The 27,607-nt window shown below is 43.9% G+C and overlaps 1 protein-coding gene across 3 annotated transcripts in view; it reads right to left on the reverse strand.

The window, feature by feature from the left end:
- The window catches only part of LOC146835264 (neutral amino acid transporter 9-like), a 519,311-nt gene that overhangs the window by 103,089 nt on the left and 388,615 nt on the right, over nt 1-27,607 (reverse strand). For all 3 annotated transcript variants that reach the window (XM_085602846.1, XM_085602845.1, XM_085602847.1), the window contains one exon: nt 1,284-1,432. In XM_085602846.1, the coding sequence (XP_085458972.1) occupies nt 1,284-1,432 (149 nt within the window). The remainder of the gene's footprint in view (nt 1-1,283; nt 1,433-27,607) is intronic.

The raw sequence follows: 27,607 nt of genomic DNA on the forward strand, positions 1-27,607 counted from the left end.
GGTCAAACGCTGGTACTGCAACACCCTCTCATAAAAAGTAATGAAGGTAGGAATTTAAAATAATTTCCCGTAGGGAATAATGGTAAATTAAATTACATGAATTAGACTTTCAGAAAATATAAATAGATTTAAATGAATGTTTAAAAAGTATCTAAAAATAAAACATTTATTAATTTGAACATCATTTTTTATATTAAAAATGTAGGTAACATTTTTTAAATATAATTAAATCACTTTTAATAATATTTTAATACATCATTAAAATTGTGAAATAATTATCTTTAATTTAATGTTTCTAAATAGTTAAATATACATACAAAAGTATATACATTTATATTTTAAATGATATTTTCTTTCCATTTTTTAAAGCTTAATAAACTTTTACACTGTTTCCGATATTATACCATATGGAGATTTCTGCCTCAGTGGCAGAGAGCTTCACTTACATGGGAAAAGTTTTAGTACTATCATTAAACTATTAACTTATCTTAAACCTGATTATTACATGCAAGTCTAAGCTATTTTTAAACATTACAGTTGTAGGTGGTGAATAGCCAAAAGTAGTAGTTGAGCTAAAGTAAGTGAAAACATATACGTGAAGATTTTCTCAAAAGTAAGTTTACCTTTGTGAACAGACCTCACTGTGTTTTACACCTTTTACACATGTAACAATTGTATTTTTAGAGGATATTAAATTGGCAGGTGAGGGAGGTCATTTCCAGACCCCGATGGATTAAGTTTAACCACCACCTGCTGCTAGGACTCAAAGAGCATATGTGCTAATTATGAGCAGTACATGATTGACGGGCTCTGCTCCATGGCTGCAATCCTATTGGGTTTGGCATGATTCAATCAAATCCATGTGAAGGCGAGGTGGCCCTAACATATCAGTACAGCAAGCTATTGTTTCTCTGTAAAAGGTTAATGATGATCTCCTGGGCATCTGTGAAAGTTCCCACGTGATGTAAAATATTTCCAATGCTATTCTCATATGAGGGCTGCACAGTCTTTGTAAGACTCCTATTCTTTCCTGTAATAGTCAATCTTCCCGTAGAGCTTCAGATGGCTATTTTCTCTTTCAAAAAGTCAATCGTTCTTTTACCTCCGATAATTACTCTGTGAAGGCTGTGCAATGCTCTAATTCCTAAAAGATCACATTATTCCAATTCCTCTACTGGCACTGATGCCCCACAAAGAGATTGTCATGCTTGTATCTTTACATGAGGTCTTAGAACCTCTACCAGTGATAGTAAACTCTACTTTCAACCGTTCTATACCCTTACCTGGGATAGACATTTTTGAAGAGCTCCTGGAATAGTTGGACTCTGATGATGAATGCCAGGAGGGGGTAGACAGTGATGAGCTGAAAGAGCATCAGCAGCCGACCAATCATGCCCCACACATCGATGATGGGCAGGTTATCCAACAAATTCTGCAACACAATAATAGAGCAGTGTTTACCAGTGATCGAACTCTGAATGATTCATTTTAGGCAAGTCTTCTGAGAAAGCGATGACAACCAAACCCAATGCCCATCCACTTAGAAGATCAATGGCTACCCCTCATCCACCTCCAGCAACTGATCAGAAAGTAGAGGATCTTTAATGTATTATCTGTGGTTTCAACAGAATAAGAGCCAAAGGGATTGACAAAAGAACAAAGTACAGAGAATTTGAGTCTCAAAGGCTAAACATGTTTTAATCTGCAGCTAGTTTCTTCCAAGATGAAGTTTACAGCTCAATAGCTGATCTAAATAGCGAGGTGAATGTATTTGCAGCAGATTTGTATGCCCACGCGAACTGCATGCATGCATACATTTGAAAATATGAATGTACAATGAGCTCCAAGCAGCAACGTAACTGCCAGTCTTCAGTTAAGTTTGCATTCTTTGATAAAGCAAATGAAGTTTTGAAGTCACTCTTTAGTGCTGGCTATGGGTTCACACTCAGTGAGATCAGAGAAATAAAGATCAATATTGATGAAACTGTATTGATCCATAATAAAGAAATTAAGATTTTTCTGGTGAGAAAGTACAATGACAGAATTCATTTTTTGTCAGTCTAACAAAATGAATAAGCTGATTATGGTGTTCTCAGCTGATGCCTGAAGTTCTTGCTGCCAAAATAAGATCACAGGATACAGTAAAATCAACAGGAACCATTTTAAGACAAGTCCTGAAAGATTTAGATTTTGGGAGTCAACAAGAATGCCTGATGTTGTCTTAACATTTTTTACATCATTGTTTAATTTCAGCAAAGCAAAACTGTTACAAACTAAAATTCTTGCGTTCAGAACAGAAACCGACAACATTGATGACGGCTTTTTGTAAATATAAGCAAAGAACGCATGAACCGACAAGCTTATGCTGTGCAAATGTACTGCCTTTTCCAAATTATGTTTTATGAATTATATCACGGCAAAATGAAAACTCTGCTACACATGATGATTGCCCACGCAGTCTATGACAAGTGCAAAAGTAGAGAGCTAATCACTTCAATAAATAGGATCTATGTATAAACTAGTTATAATGACATAGTACGGAGCAGAAACTTGTTAGCAGCTCATGCTGTAAAAACTTGTGAATCCGGCAGCACACCACTTCCAAGTCACTTTACTAGGAAAGGATGTATAATTAATGCTCTAGATACAGTGGTAGCTGGTGATATTTGAGAGTGGTGAGGCGTAAAGGTGTTTGTGATGGGTCCCGTCGCCGGTGGCAAGCGAGTCTGACCGTCAAAAAGTGGGTTCTGGGGGGGGGAAGGGGGGGGGGGGGGAGGGTTTCTTCCCCCGAGAAAGTTTTGAAAAAAGAGTGGGCAAATGGTGTATTTCCAAGCAATTTTGAGAAAGCAATTGTGAAGTTGTAGTTATGACATCAATAAAGAGATTTCATATGATAATTATATAGGTAGACAAATTAGTTTATCGCCAATCACAATGCCAGGTACCTAGATCAGAGGTTTGGGGGGCAGATACCCGCACCTTCAATACTTGACAGGTTTTCAACTATGTTGCCCAGGCCAGAGGAGGTAACTGACCCTTTGAGGTCTATGTTTTTTCCATCTCTAGTTAAGAGATTGTTTCACAGGTTTGTCCTTTACAACACGTGAGAACCTCTGGTATGAAGGTGTCATCTATTTAGTAATTAGGTATTGGGTGACTTTTATAACTATAGTTTTGTGCCAGATGCTGATATACAGGCCTGTTTCCATACAGGACCTAGCGGACGCTCATTAACTCGGTAGAGTGGCATAACCCTCCTTCCCACACTTTAGCAGAGTAAGTGGGCAGGGTGTCTCTGTGAAGTGTGTAAGATAAAAACCTTTCACATTTTGTTTGACTTCAGTGACTTTGATGGAAAGCCATCATAAATAGCACTGCAAGAGAATGGTATAATGAAACTGTGGATTAGGGGAACAAATGCATCAGGACAACACAAATGGAAGAAAGGGAGAGAAGGGCGGAGCAAAGGACGGAAGGAGAGAAAGATGGATGGACTGGGAGTTCTGACCAGGAGAAAGATGGATGGATGAATGAAACGAAGGAAGAGAGATTGTTGGAGAGATGGGTGGATGGATTGAGAAATGAATGGATTTAAGAAGATCATTAAATAGGGGTAGAGAAGGATGGAAAGGTGCATGACGTGAGGAAAGGTGGATGGAGAGTAGGAAAAATGGATATGTGGATGACCAAATTTACTGAGAAGGTAGGTGCAAAATATACCATTTAGTTTATTTCTATGCCTACTCTATTGAATCTTTGCGTGTTGGCAGAGGCGCTGGCTGGAAGTAAGGTTGCAGGGGTGCTGCACCATGCCCAAAATAACAATGCTGCAGTTTAGAAGATGAAGGCGCAATAAAGATGCCTTCAAATTTTGTTTTTATCCTTTCACATTTTCTGTGCGCCCAAAGAGGTCAAATGTCAGACTCAGTCATTTGACAAATTGCTGCCTATTGTTTTAAAAGGGAGATTGGTATTTCATTTTCTTTCTCTGATTGCAGTGAGAGCATTTTGTAACGTGAACTAAGACGATTTTGCTGGGTACAAAAAAGGAAAGGTTGTAGGATGCCATTTTTTGTCACAAAATCAGAATTCAGAATCCTGCTGCAAATGAACTGTACAAACATCCCAGAATGCATAAGCAGTTAGGAAAGCACAAATGTAAGCACATCTCCATAATTCTGAAATGCCAAGGAAGCAGAGACTCCAATTGGATCAAAACAAATAAAGTCATTTTACTTTATGATGCACAGATTAAATATTCACTGAATCCCCATTTCCAGACATTATCATTTGTGTGTTGCATAGTCCCATCAGCACACCTGTACCTGCGCAAACCCGCGGCCACCTCAACGGAAAATGTGCCTTCTGTAAATGACAGTGTGCTACCGCATCGCATGATGCTTTAGTAATATATTTTCAACGGTGTGCTCCAAAATCCAGCATAAGCTACATGCTAACTACAACCATACCTCTGTCCACTGAATACAACTGCTGTCCTTGCTGTTTTGTGATGCTTTTTCACAATTACTATGACTTCAGTGATGCAACACTGGAAAACTGTTCCAGAACAACTGCATTCCTATCTGCGAGTGTGGGAAGGTAGTTGGTGTAAGGTTTCGCACATTTCAAACGTGGTCTTCTCCCCATGAATGGAACAGGGATCCTGGAATAAGGCCTTACCTAACGCTTCTCGTTCGTTCTTTTAATAGTCATTTTGCACCGCTTCTTTAAAGCAAATATGCACGTATTTCAAATGCACTGAAGCAGCTTTCCTTTGCAGGTGTGAACAGCAGCTAGTATTATATGCACACTGTTCCTGAATATTGTTGAGCTTTGGTGCAGAGCTACCCAATGTGGCGGTAAAAGAGACTTTTCACATGTCTGCAAAGCACATGGAAGCCACTCTCTTCCAGATAAGCACGTCAAACATAGCAGCTCAGTTTTCCGGAGGTGCCAAATTCGTTAATCAATGACCAACCAGGCTCCGTGTTTAGAGAGTAAAAGGCGAAAGTAACAGGCCCAACTCAGCAGTTATATGAACCTATGTAGGGAAAGTAAAGAAACTCGGCTACAATTACAGAGAGTCTGTTCCTCGCTCTATTATACTTTTTTTCATGACATACTAACCCAAAATGACCTGCCAAAAAAGAACACAGCAGCGCATTTTACTTTCCAAAAATCTAGTACGCACATGGCGTGCAACCGACAGGCATTCGTTTGTGAAGCGCACGACAAATACTTCAACGGACTGCAACTTCTAGAATAAGAATCTTACAATCAGTCGCGGACGGCATTACGGGCGGGTGGGGGGGGGGTGGAAATGGTGATCGCCACGGGGGAGGCGGACGGGGTTTAATGAAAAAAAATATCAAATAACTTACTCTGCTTCTAGATAGGTCCGACTCCCGCCGCCCTGCAGCTCTCCTCGTGATCCGGAAAGGCAGCCTCCCTCCCTCTCTCCCCTTCGCCAATCACAACGCAGAAGGCACAGTGGAGAGCGCCCCAGCTGCGCCATTTTCTCCAACATTGAGAGAAAGGGAGAGTGGGCGGTCGTGCTCGAGGGCAGGGGGGGATTGGCTTACCCACTGTTGTGGGTACTGACTGTTCGGTCGGCTCCAGGGGGCCACTAAACAGTCAGTACCCACAACAGTGGGTAAGCCACTCCCCCCCTGTCCTCGAGCAGGACCGCCCACTCTCCCGCCCACTCTCCCGCCCCCAACCAGGCACTTCTGCTTTCTCGCAGTGCGAGAAGCAGAAACATAAAATGGTAGTTTTGACAATTTTATGTTTCTGCTTCTCGCCTGCGAGAAAGTAGTGGCGCGACGCCCAATCGCCCCTATGGAGGAGCCGCCACTGTCTAGATAATTTTGATTCTGAAGACAGCTCTTCTTTGTCTGGAACATCCAGCACACATGGTACTGCCATGGTGCTTTTTCAAGACTGTACCATTGAAGTAGCTGCTGGAAAACAAGCTGTGTCTGCTGTAGGCATAAAAAAACTAAGCTGCAAACTTATAACCCAACTGGACATGGATCTTCTTTTACCTGATGCTGCTGTCCGCAAAGCTGATTTAAATGAATTTATCATATCACTTAAGTGGTGTGGAGTAACAGATGAAGAAAAGCTAGTTTTACCGTGGGCTGAAATTCATGCTCTGATCTCCCAGAATACAGTCCCACTGAAGAAGGTTGGGTTTATACCAGTAATGCCATTTCCAGTTTCAAACTACGCAACAGTATACACAGCTCTAAAGAATCTCCAAAAGGTGCTTGCTCAGCTTGAAGACCAGCCTATCCTGGCAATTTTCTGCGATTAAGGTGTTTTCCGTATTGTAGATGACATTTATATGAGCAATCCAGTAGAATTTGTTTATCTTTATCCAATGATGGGTGTTTTCCACATGACAAAAGTTGAGTTGAGCTGTGCAGGAAGTTATTTCTGTGGATGTGGCATACATGATGCACTTATTGAGGCTGACATCTTTGGAAGCAAAACTGTCCAGTCAGTATTGAGCAGAATTTGTATGCCCATCATATCCAAGCCTACAGAAGCATTACATTGGAACGCTTTCGGAGACAAGAATGACAAATTAGGTTATGCATATCTTATCTCAGAAGTGAACAAGTCACAGGGTGCACTTAATTCAAAATACATAATGCAAAGCCAGGCAATGTACAATACACTCAGTTCAAAATCAGAAAAACTGAAAACCAAGTTTGTAGAGTTTGTCAAAGAATGTGAAGACAAATCTGAACTTCGCAAGTACTGGGGAAATGTTTTACACATGATATCTCTAGTGAAAAATTGCAACATGCAAGTGATTGGGAGCTGCATGTGAAGACTGTTGAGTCACTGAATACTGTGTTTTGCGAATTTGATTTCATAAACTACCTGAGATATGGGTCTTGTCATTTGGAAAATGTGAAGAAGCTAGAGGTGGAAAATCCGTACCTCTACAGAAAATTCATCCAAAGACACTTTGTAGTAAAAGACAGAGAGGGAACGTGCAATGCTGTGACTTGAGATATGAAAGTGGAACAGATTAACCAGTGATCACAGAAAAGCTTCAAAGGAATTGCTGGTCAGACATGTAACAGTGAATATGTTGCTCAATGGCAGCTAGCTTACCATGAAGTCCTTTCTATTTGCAATGTTTTCAGAGAGATAACAAATTTAAAATTAATGGACCATTGGGAAACTGTTCCTCACCATGAACGTGTGGGAAAGAGAGGGGAACACTTTAATAAACATGTTGACAGCCTTCTTCATTTCATAAAGCAGCAAGGAAACCCATTTATAATGACTGAGCCTGTGTGACTACACAACTTCGTGACCAAACAATATGTGGATAACGATATAAAGATGTTCTGGAACATGGATCAAAACTGAAGCAGGGGAGATTTGTATTGAAAGAGAAAAAGCTGTCTGACATAATCACTAAAGCTAAACTTCAACGCTTTAATTGCCATAGTAAGAGTTTTGTCCAACCATCCACTACAAAACAGGTTACAAAAAAACTATAGATTGCTGTAGCAAAAGAAAGGGCTGAAATTATTAAGGACATTGTGACCCATGATCTTCTTCCAACAAATGCATTATTTGATGCTGCAACCAAACCACTAAGGTACAAACTCATACAAGAGCTAAAAAAAAAACTTTGACCTGAAGAATTTCAATTAAAAAAGGTGTCCTCATTGAAAACGGCAGTTGTTGTGGACTGTATGTCACAATTAAGAATGGTCAAAATTTCATCCAGGCAAAACTTCAGAGAGGTCGTTCAGACTGTTCTACAGAAATCAAAGTCAGTGTGCACCTTGCAAGAACGCACATTGTCTTTGACAGTTATCTTGAACTATCTAGCACAAATGTGAAAGAATCAGACGAATGTCTACAAATGGAACAAGTGACTGTGCCTACATCACAAATTTGACACCTATTCCTGTGCAACTTCGTAAATTCTGTCCATCAACATCGAACAAAATGAACTTGTACATGTTAACTCGCTAAAACATTGCTGATGTTTCAATGAACACTGAATTTCCAATTATTGCAAGAGGAATGATTGTCAATAAGGAGTTGGTGCCTGCAGAGATATATTCAAAAGGTACGGCCCATATTGTTCAAGAACTTAACAGCAAATTGGAGGAAGCTGACCTTCGTGTTGTGCCACATGTTGAGTGGGCTGTTCGAAATGGTTCAAATCGAGTCATTGTACTGTCAAATGACGCAAATGTTCATTCATTCAAACAAGCTTTTTTCGATTTCTTCCAATAAAATCATATAAGCAGGCAATACCTTACATCATTTAAATCGACAACCGCAATACACAGTGTTAAAATTAATTTTAAGAAATTCACATTAAAATAGTTTTTCTGCATTTGACTACATTTTTTAAAACACGGATAATGTCCATATAAGATATTCATTCTCTAAAAATTGAAGCATATGTTATTATTCAATCAATCAATCAACCATGGGTTTGTATAGCGCAGCTAATCACCTGTGAGGGTCTCAAGGCCCTGTGGTACTAAGATTTGTTGCAACGCTCATAAGTCAAGGATTGTCAGAGTTATAGATACATTATGGAACAGGCGAGAAAAGACACTAAATCCCGCTTCATATTCTGTACAAGAAACTTGACCAAGAGATTCCCAGTGTTCTTATTAAGGCACATATTCTTACAGGTGATGACACTGTGAGCAAAATTGGAACAAAGCTTGGAGATTTAACTGCTGAACCTGTGAAGTTTCTGAAAGGATTTTTTGAGACAGAAGAAGACTATGGGGCATATTATCAAGAGAGTTTTCGCTAGTTTAGCGGCACTTCCTGGTGATAAAGTGGCGATTTTTATATATCGCACCATTAACAAGGAATCACTAACAAGCTTTAGCGCTTGTTTTCCTACGATATTAGCTGTTTTCCTTTTCGCTTTGCATGTCAGCGATATATATAGCTAATGACATGCAAAGTAGGCTTTCCTGATTTAAACTCCATTGAAAAAGTCGCAAACACAACTTCCCTCTATTATCAATGCCCGTGAAGCGATAAGAAAACTTGCGCTAACCGCTCTTATCGCTGGAATTTAACACCTGAAAAAAACTTGACTTAACCATCTTGTCAATGGGAGGTGGATGGTTAGGTTAAGTACACACTTGCCTTTTAGCAAGCTTTTCATCAGCGCAGTTAATTTATCGCTGGAATTCTCACGCTATTGCTGGTTTTACACGCAATCGCAGGATTACCTATCGCCTTTGCGATACACGGTGATAATAAAGCGATATCACGACGTGGTAATCCAGCGATAAAAACACTGTGCTAAGCGCGCTTTGCGATAATTATCGCAAATAGTTGATAATATTCCCCTCTGACTTTAAAGACGTAGAAAAATACCTTGTGAGTGTGTGGAAAATGAGTTCTGACTGTCACACATTTGGCGATCTTCGGTACAGTGAGTTCAAGAGATCAGTCTCTCTAAGTGACCTTACACCAACATCATATTCTGTGTGTGGACACATTAAAAGAGTGTTGTACTTGATCAGAAGATGTGTAAATGTTTTGGATACATGCATATGTAGAGAAATATTGGTGTGAATTTGGTTGGGACGATATTGAATGGGTGTTAAAACCTACGAAATTACAAAAGCCTCCACTCACAAAGCTTACACATACATATACTTGCAAAACCTGTGCTACCAAAAGATGGCCCTGTGGATATGCTTTTCTCAAATGTTCAACACTCTGCAAATGTACCATGAGCGATTGCGGAGACAAATAAAGTGAACTATGAAAATGTGTCTAAAACAGGAGTGAAAAATATCATTTTTTATATAATCAGACCATAAAGATTGTTTGGTGTATGCATAAAAGGATTACAAACCCATTACTATTTGTTTCATTTCTATATGTCTCTTCTTCCTCTAATATAGATGCCATTTTGGAAAATGGTGGAAGGGTTGCTTTGAGGAGTTATTTTCTGTCTCAGTAAGATTACTTGACCCCCAAAACCTAAGTTATGACTACAAAATGAAGTATATAGGTCTCATGGTTCCTGAAATATTCCATCATCACTGCAACACATAGGGGGCCAGAATTAAATACATTTATTGTAATGACTTTAGTAGTGATTAAGGTGACAATATTTGTGCTTACTACCCCAGACTGGAGGTATTCTATGCTGAAGATGGGCAGGTTTTGTTTATTACATTTGTTATTTGTTGTTACCAACTTAAAATAAATACATTTTGATTATGATAAAAAGAATTTGTTATGGAAAGTCAACTTTGAACCATCATATAATATTCTTATGAATGTTTGGATCTAAAAGTAAAAACAGTGATGAATATTCTTATCATTATTATTATGATGGTGATGGAGATGATTATTGTTATTCTTATGTCTGTGGAGTGGAGGTCAGGACGGGAGAAGCTCCGGACTATCCTGTGTGGGCACGCTGTCCCTTACAGGGTTTTGATTTTTTTAAAGAATGCACTAATCTGTGAGGGTAAGTCTTTCCTTGCAGCTCCCCACAAACACAGCCTGCCAAACGAACTGCTTGGTACGCCAGGCAAATGCTGAATCATCTCAGAATTCATAGATATCTGACTGAAGCTTTGTTCCAGGCAAAAAAAGGTAGTTGACAAAATGGTAACAATAAAGACAAGCGCTTTTTTTTTTTTTAAAAACCTTTATTATTCGCAGTTGCATCATCTTACAATGTACATTCACCATCCAAGGTGTCGAATCAGTTAGACAATAAGCACACGTTTCCAGATGGTAGGACACAGCCATTCAGCCGGCAACCCGGTACATTGTACATTGTTAAAAGGTAGGCCTATGGTGCTTTTCGGTGTTTTGTTGTGGTGTTCCTTATGCGCGTTGTCAGCAAACAGAGGATGGCGCTGTGTTCCAGCCCACACCACGGTTATTTCGGTTACCACCCAGGCCCTTAGCTTGAGTCGTACAGGGCACCGTGGTTACCCCCAAGTGCAAAGGCCTCCGGGCAGCTTAGCGCCAGCGTCGTGCTCATAGTGTAGGCTGGAGCGCGACAAGGACGGTTCGGTATAGCTCACTGTGGCATATATGGCAACACATATATCCGGCGAGTCCAGCTTGCAGCTTCGCAGTTCAAGGCTATGTGTGTGCTACGTGGCGCACATCCGTCCCTCCAGCGCTGCGCCCCTCAAGCCGCTAAGTGTCGGGGCACACCTGGTATGCAACACAGTGCGCTCTGGGTAAAATCTTTCTGCACTTTCCGGGCGTATCCATCCCTTGCAGGGAGTGTGCGCCATCGCTGCTTCATCGTCAGTAAGCGGGGCACGCTAGGTAGGGTAGCGCCTCGGGGGCGCCGGACGACGCATCCTTCGTCTGTTATCTGCGGTTAGGTAGGGATCCGGTCAGGGAACTTAACCAACAAACAAACTGTTCCCTGTGCATGTGCGGCGATAGGGGGAATCAAGGTCAGGGTCGTAAACTCAGGCGGGGTCGAGGGGAAGGGGGGAGGAGGGAGGAGGAGATCATTCTGCGTTGGAGTGGGAGGGGGCATCAACTGTCGAGAGGGGCACAGCGGGACCACGCGATATACGCGGGAAGCAGCAGGCCAGATGGGGGGGGGTGGGGGGGGAGGGGGCTGTCAGGAAGGCTGGGATCCCATAGCGTCGGTGCCAGCACCCATTTTCTCTATGTATAGGGTGCTCCTCTGTGCCAGGGAGGGAGCGGTCATGCCTTCCCGTCCGGGCCCGCAGCCGGACATCGTGCGCGTTGTTTCAGACTGCGGTGGCAGCGGTCACTGTGCGCACGCTATAGTTGTACAGCGAGTAATTCCCGGCAGCAGTCTCGTGTAGGGTGGAAGTAGGGGGCACCAGGGGCAAGTAGAAGGGGGCGGGAGCTAACTCCGTCGCGGTCTTAGTAAAGACAAGCGCCCATGTTGAGAAATAGTTGTCTGGGGCACTGGCTTATCGAACATCACTCACAAATGAACTAATGAACTGTTGTTACTTTTTACTACAGATTATGCTCTTCACTGCTTCCATGTGGAACCCATTATAAATATTTGAAAGACCCTTGGATGACTACACAGATATAAAAGGCATTTTAGATTCAACAAAGTCTATAAGGTTTACAAGTACCGACCTATAATGTGTCAATGTTGTTCAAATTACTGGAAAATGCAACTAATTTCCACCTAGAAGTCTTTTTGAAACAACAGAATGTACTGGGGCTTACCAGTCAGTGTCTGATTATAGGGAGTTACCGAAACAACGGTGATAGACATCCAGGCTTCTTCTGTTCTGGACCACAGGGGAGCCCGGTTGATGTGTCTGGATGTCTTTGCAGCTTCCGACCGATAATTTAATTTATTTGTTTGTTGCACAATTAATTAAAATCATTGCAATTCATACAAAAGAAAACTTAAAGCACTTTCCGTTCTCTATTAAAAAAGGGATCATGTTAAAAAAGGGATCATAGCTAGCATGGCAGAAATTCGGGGAACAACCTTTACAACGCAACTGTTACAACGCACTACACTTACAACGCATTTTTTACAACGCATAATCCATTACAACGCACTACACTTACAACGCATGACACTACAACGCATTTTTAAAAAATACCTTTACAACGCATACCATTACAACGCCTACCATTACAACGCATAATATTACACTACACTATCCAACACTTACCCTACTGTTGCACCCCCTGGAGTTAGAATAGTAATTTTTACCCCTATACTATCCAACACTTACCCTACTGTTGCACCCCCTGGAGTTAGAATAGTAATTTTTACCCCTATACTATCCAACACTTACCCTACTGTTGCACCCCCTGGAGTTAGAATAGTAATTTTTACCCCTATACTATCCAACACTTAACCTACTGTTGCACCCCCTGGAGTTAGAATAGTAATTTTTACCCCTATATTATCCAACACTTACCCTACTGTTGCACCCCCTGGAGTTAGAATAGTAATTTTTACCCCTATACTATCCAACACTTACCCTACTGTTGCACCCCCTGGAGTTAGAATAGTAATTTTTACCCCTATACTATCCAACACTTACCCTACTGTTGCACCCCCTGGAGTTAGAATAGCAATTTTTACCCCTATACTATCCAACACTTACCCTACTGTTGCACCCCCTGGAGTTAGAATAGCAATTTTTACCCCTATACTATCCAACACTTACCCTACTGTTGCACCCCCTGGAGTTAGAATAGCAATTTTTACCCCTATACTATCCAACACTTACCCTACTGTTGCACCCCCTGGAGTTAGAATAGCAATTTTTACCCCTATACTATCCAACACTTACCCTACTGTTGCACCCCCTGGAGTTAGAATAGTAATTTTTACCCCTATACTATCCAACACTTACCCTACTGTTGCACCCCCTGGAGTTAGAATAGTAATTTTTACCCCTATACTATCCAACACTTACCCTACTGTTGCACCCCCTGGAGTTAGAAAAGTAATTTTTACCCCTATACTATCTAATACTTACCTTAAATGCAATTAAATATTATGCGTTGTAATGGTATGCGTTGTAATGGTAGTTTTTAAAAATGCGTTGTAGTGTCATGCGTTGTAAGTGTAGTGCGTTGTAATGGATTATGCGTTGTAAAAAATGCGTTGTAAGTGCATGCGTTGTAAAAGTGTGCGTTGTAACGTCATACATCCCAGAAATTCATGGCAGTCGTCTACTGATACAATAGAATTAATCTCAGACATAAATTTTACAAATCGGGCGGCCATCGGAGCTGAGTCCCCCTTCATACACTCCTCTAGGGCTTCTTGACATGTCCGCACGTTGAGGATCCGCCAGATTGGACGCAACCAAAAGGTTTGCAAGGGGAATAAGGTTCTGCAGATGCACAAGTCATGAATAACATTTTCTTCCCCATTGCTGCAAAAATGGCACTGAGAGGGCGTATCTGCCTTGTACCTCTGGCTGTACTTGTATGCCATCAGGGGGATTAGAAAACGTAATCTCATTAGGTGATGTTTCACTGGTGGCTTCATGGGGGATGACAGATAGTGTGGTAGGGTTTTAAGGTCATAGAGTTTTGACGACCAGCTACCATGGCTGAGATTTTTCACGGCCACTGCATCATGTTCCGTTGACAAGATCTTCGCTTGTTTGGTCAGGACCTTTGCAACCACCCCTATGGGCAGCAAACTTGCCCATATATCTTGAGCTTCTAGTGCTATAGAATATTAAAAATTGACTCCAGGAGGTACTAGGATTATTTAACAGAGACCATATGCAACTCTATAGTGTGAAGTCACGAGCCATTTTAGGTTTTAAGCAGTAGGCAACAAATCTTGCTTTCATAATCCAGGGCTGGGATGACAAGCAAAACTCCATTCAAATTTGGGCGTGAGAGGTCATATTGGGTAGATGGAACACTCTGCGAAAACAGGCTGACTGCACTCTATCTAGCCAGGTGAACATTTTATCTTTGAAGGTTATGGCGCCAAAAGCTCTGGTCGGTAGAGGTTTGGCACCTATCCCTCTGATTAGTGGCGAGAAATCTGTAGAATGGAGGGCTTTCTTGGTTCTTAGGAGTGCCCCCTCCAGGCAGCGGGCGGCTTCTTGCATTGCAGCAATATGCGGAGCCGGTCTCCCTCTGTGATCTATCCAGACTCCCAGATACTTATATGCGGCCACTACCTCTATTCATTTCCCTTCAATATACGAGCGCTTTCTTGCTCGTAGTCTCGAGACTATCATCACCTTGGTTTTAGCGATGTTGATCTCCAAAACGTTTGTTTTACAGTACAGTGCCAGGGAATCGAGGAGTCTTTGAAGGCCCACCTGGGTTTGATTGAGAAGAATTGTATCGTCTGCATATTGCATTGATTGAATTTTAGTAGATGAGATTCTAGGTGCAAATGCTTGAGAGAAAGAGCCAGCCACTCGGGCAGGTCTGCTAGAAACAAATTAAAGAGTAGTGGGGCCAATATGCATCCCTGCTTTAAACCTTTGCTGGTCATGATTTTGGTGGTTGTTGACCATCCAGAGAAAACTCTTATTTTTACCCTGGTGTTAGTATACAGGGCGATGAGAGCATTCAGTAGGGATTGCGGGATGTCCCATTTCATTAAATTTTCACAGAGTCTGGGACGAACAACGCTATCAAAAGCTTTTCAAAAATCGATGAATCCCAAATATAGCGATTTTCCTTTTGTAGAGAGCGTGCCCTCAATCATATGGGCTAGGCAGATCAAATTGTCTTTTGGAAGCCGGTTTGAGTAAAGGTTATTAATTTACGGTCTTCCACCCAGGTAGTCAGTTCTTGTAGTAGAACACTTGCATAGGCCTTCCCTTTAACATCGAGGAGGGCAATCATCCGGTAATTGTCAGGATTGGACCGCGGGCATTTTTTATGGATGGGGACGAGGAGAGAGCCTCGCCAGAAGTCAGGTATAGGCCCACCCATTCTGCTTGCCTCAAGTAGGGGGACCAAGAGTACGGCCCAATTGTGAGTAGATGCTTTATATATCTTTGTTGGTATGCCATTTGGCATTTTCTTTATAATAAGTGCAACTTGGTTTGGTGTAATCTTGATGGTCGGCTCCGATCCAATGTAGGAGTTAGTGTGGCTAGAGCTGTAATGACTAGGTCAGTTGTTTCTAGTGGGCTCTACATAGAGTGCTTCAATGTGGGCCTCCCATTCAGCAGGTGATATGTTTGTTACAGTAGGTGGTTGGGCAGATCTAACACCCTTGTTTACCCAGCTCCAAAATCCCCTTTGGTCCTTTGATTTTATAATTTCGTGGGCAATTGTCCTGCGATGTTCTTCTTTCATCCTCTGAGAGGTGAACGTTGCCTTCCTGTACTCCTTGCGAGTGATCGATATCTTCTCTCGTAGGAATTTGTAATCTATATTGTTGTAGACGCGCCTGCGCAGTAAGTTATTTAATTTCTGTTTAATATTCATTGTAGTTTGCTTGTGCTCTCTGAAGTGGAGTGTGTTTGAAGTGGAGTTATTTGGCCTTTTAATTATCTTTGTGGCTAAGTTTTCTCTGAGGTCCTCCACTGCCATTTCCCATGATAATGCAGTCAATTGGTCACTAGACTCTTTGCTCAGTTTGTCCAAGAAGTTGTCCACCTTCTCTTCAATTGTTTCCTGATGGTCCAAAATCCACCCTAGTTTTCTTACAGGCTCCAAGTTAGATTCTTTCCCAATCAGATGGTTTTTTGGGCAGAAGCACAGTCGGGATGAAACTTTGCACATTAGACCGGCATGATCACTTTGCGGTGAGGGAGTTACCGCAAATTCCTACACAAGATGAAAGTGGGCAACTGAAATCCATATGTAGTCCAGAGTGGCCATTCTGAAGGGAGATGCATGGGTGTAAGCAGCAGGCGAGTCCGAGTTGAGTCTTCCATTTAAAATGCTGAGGCCTAGTTGGTTTAAGTACGCTGCCACCTTTGTCCCTTGACCATCATTCGGTTGGTACTGATGCCTTATATCTGGGATGGCCCACATTTGATTGTCTAATGAAGATTGAAAAGAGTAGTCCGAGCCTGTCTCCATTAAGTTAGCATTAAAATCTCCCATTATTAGTCACATATCGTTTTGGAAGTGAGAGAAAAGGTCTCTTACGGCGGGGAGCATTTTGCTCAAGGTTGCCTCTCGCTTGGTTTTAGAGGGATGTAGATAGATACAGCCAAGGATCGTTGTTTGTTGTTTCAAGTTGTTTTTTTCCAGAAGCTGCGTCTGGATTTTAATAAAGATGTAATCTCCTTGCCATTTACAGAGTAGCGAAACCTTTAAGGCGAGGTTGTTCTTCACAGCGATTAACACTCCTCCGGATGCCTGGCCCCCTACTTGAGATGCTGTTGCATAGGATTCATAAACGGTGAAGTCCTCCCAGGCGATAGTTTGCAAGGACCAAGGGCCATATTATCAAGGACGGCGTTAAAATTATCGCCGCTTTAGCGGCAGGAAACGGCCGCTAAAGCGGCGATAATGGGCTTGATAATATGCCGCAGAGAATTCCAATAGAAGCCCATGTCCACACCGGAACATGGGCTTCTCTGGAAATTCACAAGGGCATATTATCAAGCACATTATCGCCGCTTTAGCGGCAGTTTCCTGCAGCTAAAGCGGCGATAATTTTAACACCGTCCTTGATAATATGGCCCCAAGTTTCTTGAAAGGCAATGATGTCGTAGTCCTTCAGGAAAAAGGTAGTTGTCCTTTCAGCTTTTTCCTTGGTTAGTCCGTGAATATCCCAGGAACAGATTCTGAGTTGGTAAGCGGCGTCCTTATTAATTTTATATTGAGCCGAGGTGCTGTGTGCTTCACCCTAGGGCCTGGGAGAGCCAGGACCAGTCTTGGGAGTTCTGCCATTTGAAAGCACACTGACATGGACCTCCTACTTTAGGTAGCAAGTTCTCTTTCCAGGTCGTTGTTTTGGTTCCTGCTAGAGAGCCACACAAAACTGAGGTAGGCGGCTGCCTGGTTGTATTGCTGTTGGACACATTTTTGTTGGCGGAGACCGTTAAGGGGTTGAGAGCTCCATCCTTTAAGAATGTAGGATACTTGACCTTGGTCGCAAGACTGACCTGGATGCCCCAGTCACTTAGGCAATTTTTGTTCTTCATTAGAGCAGAAGCCATGTCTTTTATTATTTGGAAGGTTACTACTGTAGCCTCATTTGTCTGGCCCTGTTCAGGGGCGACGAAAGACATGCTTTCAATATCCGTTGTTTTTATATTTTCTAATCCCCGAAGGTGCAAACACAGCTTTAAAATATTTTCTCTATTGAGGATGTTAATTTTATAGTTGACGGAATACCACTACACAGTGAACTCTGCTCCACAACTCCGTGCCATCTCATCCCATTAACACAACAGAAACCTCACAAACCCTTGATAACACAACTAATAACTCTATCTTTACATGCTAAAATGCATATAATCATCTCACAAAAGTGAAAATGAAAATACAGCAAGCAGTGGGAGAGGTGATGATTTTGGTGTCCTCCCTAACCTAGGGAGAGAACCAAGTAGATGCCTTGAACACAAAGAGCACATCATGCTGAACGATTCGGTGGTGGTCCCATCCTCCTAGGACCGCCCCAAGCACAGTTATGGGCAAAAATACAATCCCAACCAAAGGCCCAGCAAAGCATTATGGGGCGAGATTCCAGAGTGCAGTGAATATATAGTATCCAATATCAAAACATTACTTTTTTTGTTTAACTATCTTTATTGGTATTTTCTGATTTTATCATGACTGTCATCCGGCTTATGTACAAAATATTCTAAAGTTGGCAACAATATCATGGAGCATACTTAAAGAACATCCTTGCCTTTTTTAACCACGTACTAACATAGCTAGTGTGCTTTCTTCGCTTACAAATAATCATACCATATGCGGGTATATGCTATTAAGGTCCCTGCGTGCCATTATCACATGTATTGCTACATCATGATGTATATATTGCGGCCATACTTATTTATAACATAGTTGTAGATTGTCCAATCAGAACTTACATAACCGTAACTAATGTATATGCGAACTGATCTTACAAAAATTATCAGCCCACAATAATGTTCACTGTTCTGCAAAAGAAGAATCACATAAGTACAAAAAGAGAAGAAGGGACCATTGAAGAATACCAATAAGACATTTGTCCTGTAACAAGCAAACAAAACTGAAACTTATAATAGGGGAATGCCATCTGTAAAATATAAGTAGGGTCAATCCTACATAACTGGGTATGAAGGTGCATTTTTAATACAGTGTCAACCAGCGTCTCACCCGGTCAGGAATCGAATCAGTGCGCATGTCTAAATATAATCTCAACACAACAAAGGGCATCTTATACCTGAGGAACACAGAACACCGACAGCCGTCCACGACAGACCAACTGGTGTACAGGTTTCCCACGCCGCACGTCTCTAAATGTATTTGCTCCTCTTGAGCTGAGCGTCGAGCCATTAAAGTGTCTATTACGGATCAGCGGGTGGGGTATTGTTTCCGTTCACAATATCCCTGTGTTGAAGGGCAATGAACAGTGTATTCCAGCCCTGCGCAAAAGGATATTTGCGGAGCCCTGCTGTCTCTTCTCTGTGTAATGCCCTACTCTCCGCTTATGCCCATATGAGAAATGATCGCTTCCAGCTAATAACTTCTGGTGGATCTGTATGTTTCCATTTCTTAGTTATCAACCGTTTCGCAGTGATTAAACCTAAATCCCGGAACCTCAAGATGACCTTGTCTTTTTTTGATCGGACATAAAGTCCTAGCAGGCAAATTTCCCATGACAATGGCAGAGACGCGTCTGTACACAAGGCAAGGGTCGCGACCACTGCCTGCCAATAACGTTGAAGAGATGTGCAAGCCGATACCATACGAAGCAAGTCTGCATCTAACTGCTGACAGCGCGGGCATGCAGAAATGGAAATATGAAAATATCTATTTATCTTATCAGGTGAAAGGTATGCCCTCTGTACAATGAATGCTTGGATGAGTTTGAACCTGGAGTTCCTCTGTATGTATCTAGAGCCCGCTAAGACAGTGTCCCACTCCCTGTCAGTCCAAGGCTGGCCTCTATCTGCCTCCCATCTGGATCAAAACATTACTTAAGGGGAATCTCGCCACATAATGCTTTGGTGGGCCTTTGGTTGGCATTATATTTCTGCCCATAACTTTGCTTGGGGTGGTCCTAGGAGGATGGGACCACCACAATCGTTGAGCATGATAGGCTCTTTGTGTTCAAGGCATCTGCTTGGTTCTCCCCCTAGGATAGGGTGGACCCCAAACTCATCACCTCTCACATTGCCTGATATTTTTGAAAGCTCACTTTTGTGAATTGGTTATATGCTATTTAGCATGTAAAGGTAAAGTTGTTTTATCAAGGTTGCAGGTGCAGTAGCTTGTGCCAGAGTTTTTGCATGAATTCTGTGTTATGCATACAAATAAAACAAAAATCTTGTGGATTAATAAAATTTCACATACCTTTAGTATAAATTCAAATAACTATTTTTAAATGCTAAAACACATATAGTCATCTCACAAAAATGAAAACATAACAAACAGTACATTTATTTAAACAATAATTAATTCTATCTTTATATGCTAAAATGCGTATAGTCATCTCACAAAAGTGAAAATGAAAATACAGCAAGCAGTGAGAGAGGTGATGATTTTGTTGTCATCCCTAACCTAGGGTGAGAACCAAGCAGATGCCTTGAACACAAAGAGCACATCATGCTGAAATGATTTGGTGGTGGTCCCATCCTCCAAGGACCACCCCAAGCAGAGTTATGGGCAGAAAATACAATTCCCAACCAAAGGCCCTGCAAACCATTATGGGACAATATTCTAGAGTGCAGTGAATATTATAGTATCTAAAATCAAAACATTCCTCAAGGGGCAGGCTCTTGGGCTCAGCTGAGAGCTAATACTATAATATTCACTGCACTCTAGAATCTCGCCCCCAAATGCTTTGCTGGGCCTTTTGTTGGCATTGTATTTTTGCCCATAACTTTGCTTGAGGTGGTCCTAGGAGGATGGGACGACCACCGAACCGTTCAGCATGATATGCTCTGTGTGTTCAAGGCATCTGCTTGCCCTCCCCATAGGTTAGGGGTGACCCCCATATCAGCACCTCTCTCATTGCCTGGTATTTTTCAGAGTTCACTTTTGTGAATTGGTTATATGCTTTTTAGCATGTAAAGGTATAGTTGTTTTAACAAAGGGTCGTCGGTGCAGTTGCTAACTCTGCTACGTGGCGTAGTTGGAATTATTGCATGAATTCTGTGTTTTCTCCGCAGCTTCCGGTAGCGGAGTTCATTGCCCACGGTTATTCAATACTGCTTTATTCGGCTGTTGTAAGAGTTTTACCACTGAGTCATCTTTGGGCACCTTGATCTTGGGTGATTGATTTAGACATTCTGGTCTGTTCACATTATAGCAGTGTTGGCTGGCATCATAGGAGGATTCTTCCCCTCTTGCACTTCCTTGAGAGAACTGCAGCCTGTGATCGGCTATTTCGAGGGGGTTCAAAGCCTTCTCGTTTCGTTTTTTTCCCCAACCTGTCCCTAAGATTTACTTCTATGGCTATCTACTCTGTGCAGCTTCCGACCAATCTTTGCTGTCCTGGATCAGGGAAGTGGCGGAGGGTGTATGACCAAGCACAGAGACGGTGTGAGTCATTTCTGACTGGGCAATGTCAAGCAGTGTGTTTGTGAAAAGCATCTTTATTTTAATCACTACCACCTGTGGAGAGCTCCCAGGATCCTGATTGCCACTGCATCTGTATAATTTCCATGTACAACCTCTTCATCACCTCTTATTAAGAAGAAGAAGTCTTTATTGCTCAGTTAATTAAAACCATTGCAATTGTTAGCATGTAAAAACCATAAGTTAACTACGATTGGTGTTTAAAAAAGGAGATGACAAATATATATATAAAACGAGATAAGCTTCGAGTAATAAAAAGAGAATAGTTATAATGAATACAGAAATTTCTGCTTATTTCGGACTGAGCATAGAATTTAAAAGAAGGACTGTCTGTTGTTTTGCGCCTGGGTGTTAGGCCGAGCTGTGGTATTTATTGCTGGGTCTTGTTGAATCATAACAGTCCCCTGCAGTGTTATTGTGTCCTATTTTACCATTCGGGTGTAAGGCCATTACCCATATCGAATGAGATGATTCCTTATCAATTTTGGATTTCACTTCGTTAGTTGGCGTCGGCCTATTTTGGCCCTCTGTCATTCTTGTTTCTTTTCTGCTTTCTCCAAGAATTTGACGACGTGGCTTGCTAATTGAATGTTCGTTCCGTCCAAGCAAGCCTTTACTGCCTGCCGGCGTGTTCTTATGCCCAGCCTGTTGAAGTGCTTTTTTAGAAGGGATCTGCGCTCTGCGTCCAGACCTTTGCAGGTGCATAGTAGATGCAGGATATCTTCCTTTGAGTTCCCACAAACTCGGCAGTTGATTGTTTCTTTGGGCCTTGTCCATGGGGGAAGATGGTTTTGTACTGGAAGTTGGCCCAGCCGTAGACGTAGGAATTTCTCTTTTGTGCGCCTAGTGAACCCAACTCCTAAGTAGCTTTGGCAGAGGCTGGTTGTATAACTTTGGATAACTATCCAGCCATGGGCCCAGGTTGCTAGGCATCACCTCTTATTGAGCCCGCTGTTAAACGCCACTGTTTAATATCCATATACAAGCTCCCCATCACCGCTTATGGAGCCAGCTGCCACCACTTCTGTTTAATATCCATGTACAACTGATCAGTCAACACTTATAGTCTCTCTCCATCAACTCTTACAGTCCCAGCTGTTACCAATCCATGTACAAGCCCACCATCAACTCTTACAGCCCCACCTGTTACTGATCTATGCACATCTCTCCATCAACTCTTACAGTCCCAGCTCTCCATTGATTTCTCATCTCTCCAACTGGATCTCGTTCACCATTGACATTGGCATCCGGGGCGATTCCCCAGGGTCCCCTGTGGAGCTCCAGGGGCACTCCATCTTGCCTGCTGAATTCTGGTATCACTCCTCCCGTTGGCTGCGAAGGAGGCGTTGGAATCTGGCTGTCTGCCATGTTCGGAAATTCATTGCCACTTTCCAGCCCACTTTCTTCTCATCCTCGGGTGTTTGCATGGGCAGCATTGACAGGTATGGCTTTGAACAAGGACACATTCCTCACCACCGTGTGTCGACCACGCTGGGCAGTTATCATCGTGCCATCTACCCGTGTCACCGTCCAAACCTCTGACTCATAGGGAGTGCGAAACTTTAAGCACAACACGATTCCCTACATGCAGCGTCGGAGACTTCGCTGGGCGATATTTGGTGGCTTTCTCGTTTGTCGCCAGTCATTTCTGTTATGCTTTTTCTATATAAAGACTGAGCAGCACCCACTCGGTGTCCTCTGGGATGATGTCCAGTGGTGACCGTTTCAGCAGCAGAGTGGCAGGGGCGCATCTGGTCGTGGAGTGAGCGGTTTGTCTGTATGCCAGTAGGAACTGATGCAGGCACTCTTTGGCATCTTGGCGTTGATCCACTCCAATCCAGAGGGCTTGATTCAATGTCCTGATGAAGCGCTCTACCTCCCCATTGGCTTGGGGCCATTGGGGGTTTATTTGACAGTGTTTGATCGCCCTTTGTGCTAGAAAATCATGAAAGTCCTGCCCCTGGAAAAGGGGTCCATTGGCCGGACTTGATTTCTTCCGGGAGTCCGAGCAGTGCAAATGTTTTTTCACTTACGGGCTGCATGTGGACAAACGCGGTGGATGGCACTAGATCTACTATCGGAAATTTGGAGAACGAGTCCATGATTACTACAGTGTTTCGCCCATTGGGGAAACTCCCAAACTCTATGCTGACTTTTGTCCATTGAATCAAACATGGTTCCTCCGTCAGCATGGGCGCAGGAGCGGGATTGCTTCTGGTGATTGTACAGGGATGACAGCGTTGTATCTCTTCATCCACTAGCTCATCCATGCCTGGGAACCACACTTTCGGTGGAGTCTTAGCTTGGTTTTTGCAGCTCTTTGGTGGCCCTGATGAGCTAGTATGACCATTCGATTGCGGAGGCTTCTTGAGACGACTATCCTTTGGCCTCACAGAACTAAGTCAGACCTGCAGGTGCTGCACTCTCCAGGGCTTTCAGCGCACGTTCTGTTTGTCAGACACCAATGATTTGGATCTGTTGAGGAACCGGTGCCACTGCTCTTGAGCAAGAGTCTCCTTAAACTTTACTAGGGTATCGTCCGCATCCGTGGCGCTTCTTATGTCCTCCATGTTTATGAAGCACTCTTTGTCCATCGTGATTCCTCCTGCGTGGCCTGGTGACAGGTGTTGTGACAAGAAGTTGGCAGGATTGTTGGCTCCTGGTCTGTAGACGAGCTGAAAAGAGTATGCCTGGAGCTGAACAGCCCATCTCTCTATCCTCAGTGGTGCCAGACGAGACGACCCGTTGAACAAAAGTAGCTGCTGTTTGTGGTCGGTTACCACTTAGAATTGGTGGCCACAAAGGTAGAGGTGGAAGAGTTGGCACGCCCACCTGATGGCTAAAGCCTCCTGCTCTATCTGTGCATAGTGGGTTTCCATGGGACATAATGCCCGACTAGTATATGCGACCGGAACATAAGGCCCCCTTTGCATTCTCTTCCAGGTGTACTGCCCGAGTCCTACGGGGCTGGCATCCACGACCAGTTCCGTTCTCTTCCTGGGATGAAAGTAAGCCATGGTGGTTTGGTCCAGCAGTGCTTTCTTGATGCTGTTGAAGGAAACTTCCTCCTTAGGGCCCCATCCCCACAGTACCCTGGTCTTCGTGAGCTGGTGCAGGGGTTCTGACAGTGTGAAAAGAGAACAATTGATGGACAGAATGCAGAACAATGTCATACATTCACCCCAGTACAGAGATATGGACCTAAATCCATCGTTTTATTGCTCACCATGCTATTCCAGTTTGGACCCGGCCATATGCGAATCAGTCTTGACCCTGCATCCAATGGGAACAGTCCAGCCAAAACTGCCAGGACAGGTCCTCCCTGGACTGGAAACAAGCACCCTAGGACCGGTTTTGGGCTTTCCGCCCTCATCAGCCAGATTAGCTTGACTCCAGTGGCATGGAGAGCACGGGACCCACGTCTGGGCATACCCGTCCCACTTGGGGTGACAAATGCAAAAAGAACAATTGATGGACAGAATACAGAACAATGTCATACATTCACCCCAGTACAGAAATCTGGGCCTAATTCCATCTTTTTTTGCTCACCAGGCCATTGCAGTTTGGACCCAGCCATATGCAAATCAGTCTTGACCCTGCACCCAATGGGAACGATCCAGCCCGAACTGCCAGGCCAGGTCCTCCCTGGTGTGTCCCGTGCTCACTACACCACTGGATTCAAGCTAGCCTGGCTGATGAAGGGTGATGCCCTGAAACCGGTCCCAGGATGCTTGTTTCCAGTCCAGGGAAGACCTGGCTTGGCAGTTCGGGCTGGACTGTTCCCACAAGGAACAGGGTCAAGACTGATTTGCATATGGCTGGGTCCAAACTGGGGTGGTGCGGTGAGCAAACGAATGATGGATTTAACCCAGATCCTTGTGACTGGGGGTGAATGTTTGCATTGTCCAGCATTCCGTCCATAAATTGTTTTGTTTGCATATGTCGCCCTAAGTGGGAAGGGAATACCCAGACTTGGGTCCCGTGCTCACTACACCACTGGATTCAAACTAGCCTGGCTGATGAAGGGTGATGCCCTGAAACCGGCCCCAGTTTGTTGTCCCAAATGCTTGTTTCCAGTCCAGGAAGGACCTGGCTTGGCAGTTCGGGCTGGACTGTTCCCACAAAGAACAGGGTCAAGACTGATTTGCATATGGCTGGGTCCAAACTGGGGTGGAATGGTAAGTAAAAGAATGATGGCTTTAACCCAGATCCTTGTGAATGTGGGTGAATGTTTGCATTGTCCAGCATTCTGTCCATCAATTGTTTCTTTTGTTCTGACAGTGTGGCCAGACCGTAGATGAATCTCGCACAATATGTTACCATGCCGAGGAAGCTCTGTTGGGTTCTAGGGAACCGGAGCATTGCGGATGCTTCTGAATTCTGTGAATTGACTGGGAGACCTTCTCATGAAAAGAAGTAGACAAAGAAATCGATTGACCCCTGGTAGAACGAGAACTTTTTCGGTGCAGGGAGGCTGCAGTCCGCAAGGCATTGGAGCATGGCTTCTCAGCCAGATATGATGTTCCTCGAGGCTCTGGGAATATATGAGGATGTTGTCGCTCAGGTTCATTACTCCTACCAGGCCCGAAAGGGTCTCTTTCATCACATCCTGAAGCACCTGAGGAAATGCCGAAGCTGAGTCGGGTGTACCGCCTGAGGCCCACGTGCGTAGAGAAGGTCGTGATGTAGCAACTATCCGGCGCCAGTTCCAGCTGGTGGTATCCCGAGTTCAGGTCTAATTTGGAAAACCACTGGGTGCCATTTAAGTCTGCTACCATGTCGTCCATCATCGGGGTCACGTGCCTCTCTCTACGAATGGTTTGGTTGGGGAGCCTCATGTCGACGCATAACCGGATGGCCCCCGGCTGCTTGGGTTTTGGTGCGATCACCAGCGGGAAGACCCAGGGGAGGGACCTGACACCTTCTCTATGACGCCTTGGTTTTCTAGGTCCTGCAGCTCCTTCTCCACGAGGGGGCAAAGATGAAATGGGACGCGCCTGTGCCTGAGAGACGTTTCTTTATGGTTTTTGTCGATGTGGAGCGTCACCATGTGGTCTTTGAGTTTTCCAAGCCCCTGGAACTGGAATAGATGCGGAAACTGATTTAGTATGTCTTCTCCATGCGTGTTGTGGACTTGCTTTGCGAAAAATACCAGATCCAAATCTTCAGCGGTATGGCATCTGAGCAGCATCCTCTTCTGGCCTTCCGTGAAGTGGACTTTAGTTTTGATGGAGTGTTCAGCGCTGGTGACGTTGACTTCGTACAAAGGTACAGTACCACTGTAGGTGTATATCTTGGCCGAGCTGTGAGTGAAGGGTGGTCAAGGGGACAGTTTCTCGTACTGGCTTGAATCGATTACTCTCACTGATGCTCCTGTGTCTATCAGGGCTTGAACCATGGTATCATTAACCTGCACAGTGCACATGGGTGGGGGACCCTTCTTGTGACCAGACAGTCCAGAAAACGAGATTACGAAGACGTTGTTGTCATCATCTTCATAGTGGGCAGCAGATCCTTACACCCAGGGTGTGTCACTGGGAGTGGGGTCCTCCAGGGTGATGTGGGATCATGGTACGACCTCTTGATGTGCCCCCTCTGGACCGCCCTCCTCCTCCGCGGCAGACACTGGCGTAGTGATTAATCTCGCTGCACTTGGAGGAAGTCTGCCCTCTTGCCCGGTATTGTTCTTGTGACTTGTGGTCGAAACTGCGGTGTTCGCATTTCCCTGTAGGTCTGCTGGGCGTGGTCTGCATTTGTGCTGGTCCAGAGTGCAGTTGCACTGCATCCACTGTCTCTTCCTTAATGGGGATTTCCCTTGGTGATGGGGTAGTGGCATTACTTCGAACTCTCTCGGCTTCCATTTCCTCTGCCCGTCTGTCGGACAGTCCATGAGAGCATGCCAAAATGAGGATCTCGTCCAGGGACATCCCTGGTTGGTGGAGTATCTGGCATCTCAGCGTGACAGACTTGCAACCCTGTATTATTTGCCCGCAGATCTCTTCCGGTTGGTCGATATTTGTGCACAAGCGTGCAAGCCTCCTCAGCCTGGCGTAGAACATGTCTACTGTCTCTACCTCTGTCTGCCTGGCTCGCCACGGCTTTAACTTTTCATAGTCCGGGTTTATTGAAATGCCTGTTGAGGGCAGCGACTACCGCGTCGTAGTCATTCCCATCCCCGGTATCTTGTAACGTCTCAAAAAGTTCATAGAGTTCTTCACCCCCGAAGGCATCAGCAGAGAGCGCTTCACCGCCCCATCTGTCTCTCTCGTGCCTCTGAAATAGTGATTGAGGCATCCCAATCATAGCTTTTACCTGGGTGCGGCTGTGGCAGGGTCAGCAAGCTGGCTGAAGGGGAGTATTGGCGTAATTGAGGCATGAGAGAAAGGCGCAGGTGGCCCCTGCA

This window comes from Triturus cristatus, chromosome 4_2 (assembly GCF_964204655.1).
Source record: "Triturus cristatus chromosome 4_2, aTriCri1.1, whole genome shotgun sequence".
Lineage (NCBI taxonomy): Eukaryota > Metazoa > Chordata > Amphibia > Caudata > Salamandridae > Triturus > Triturus cristatus.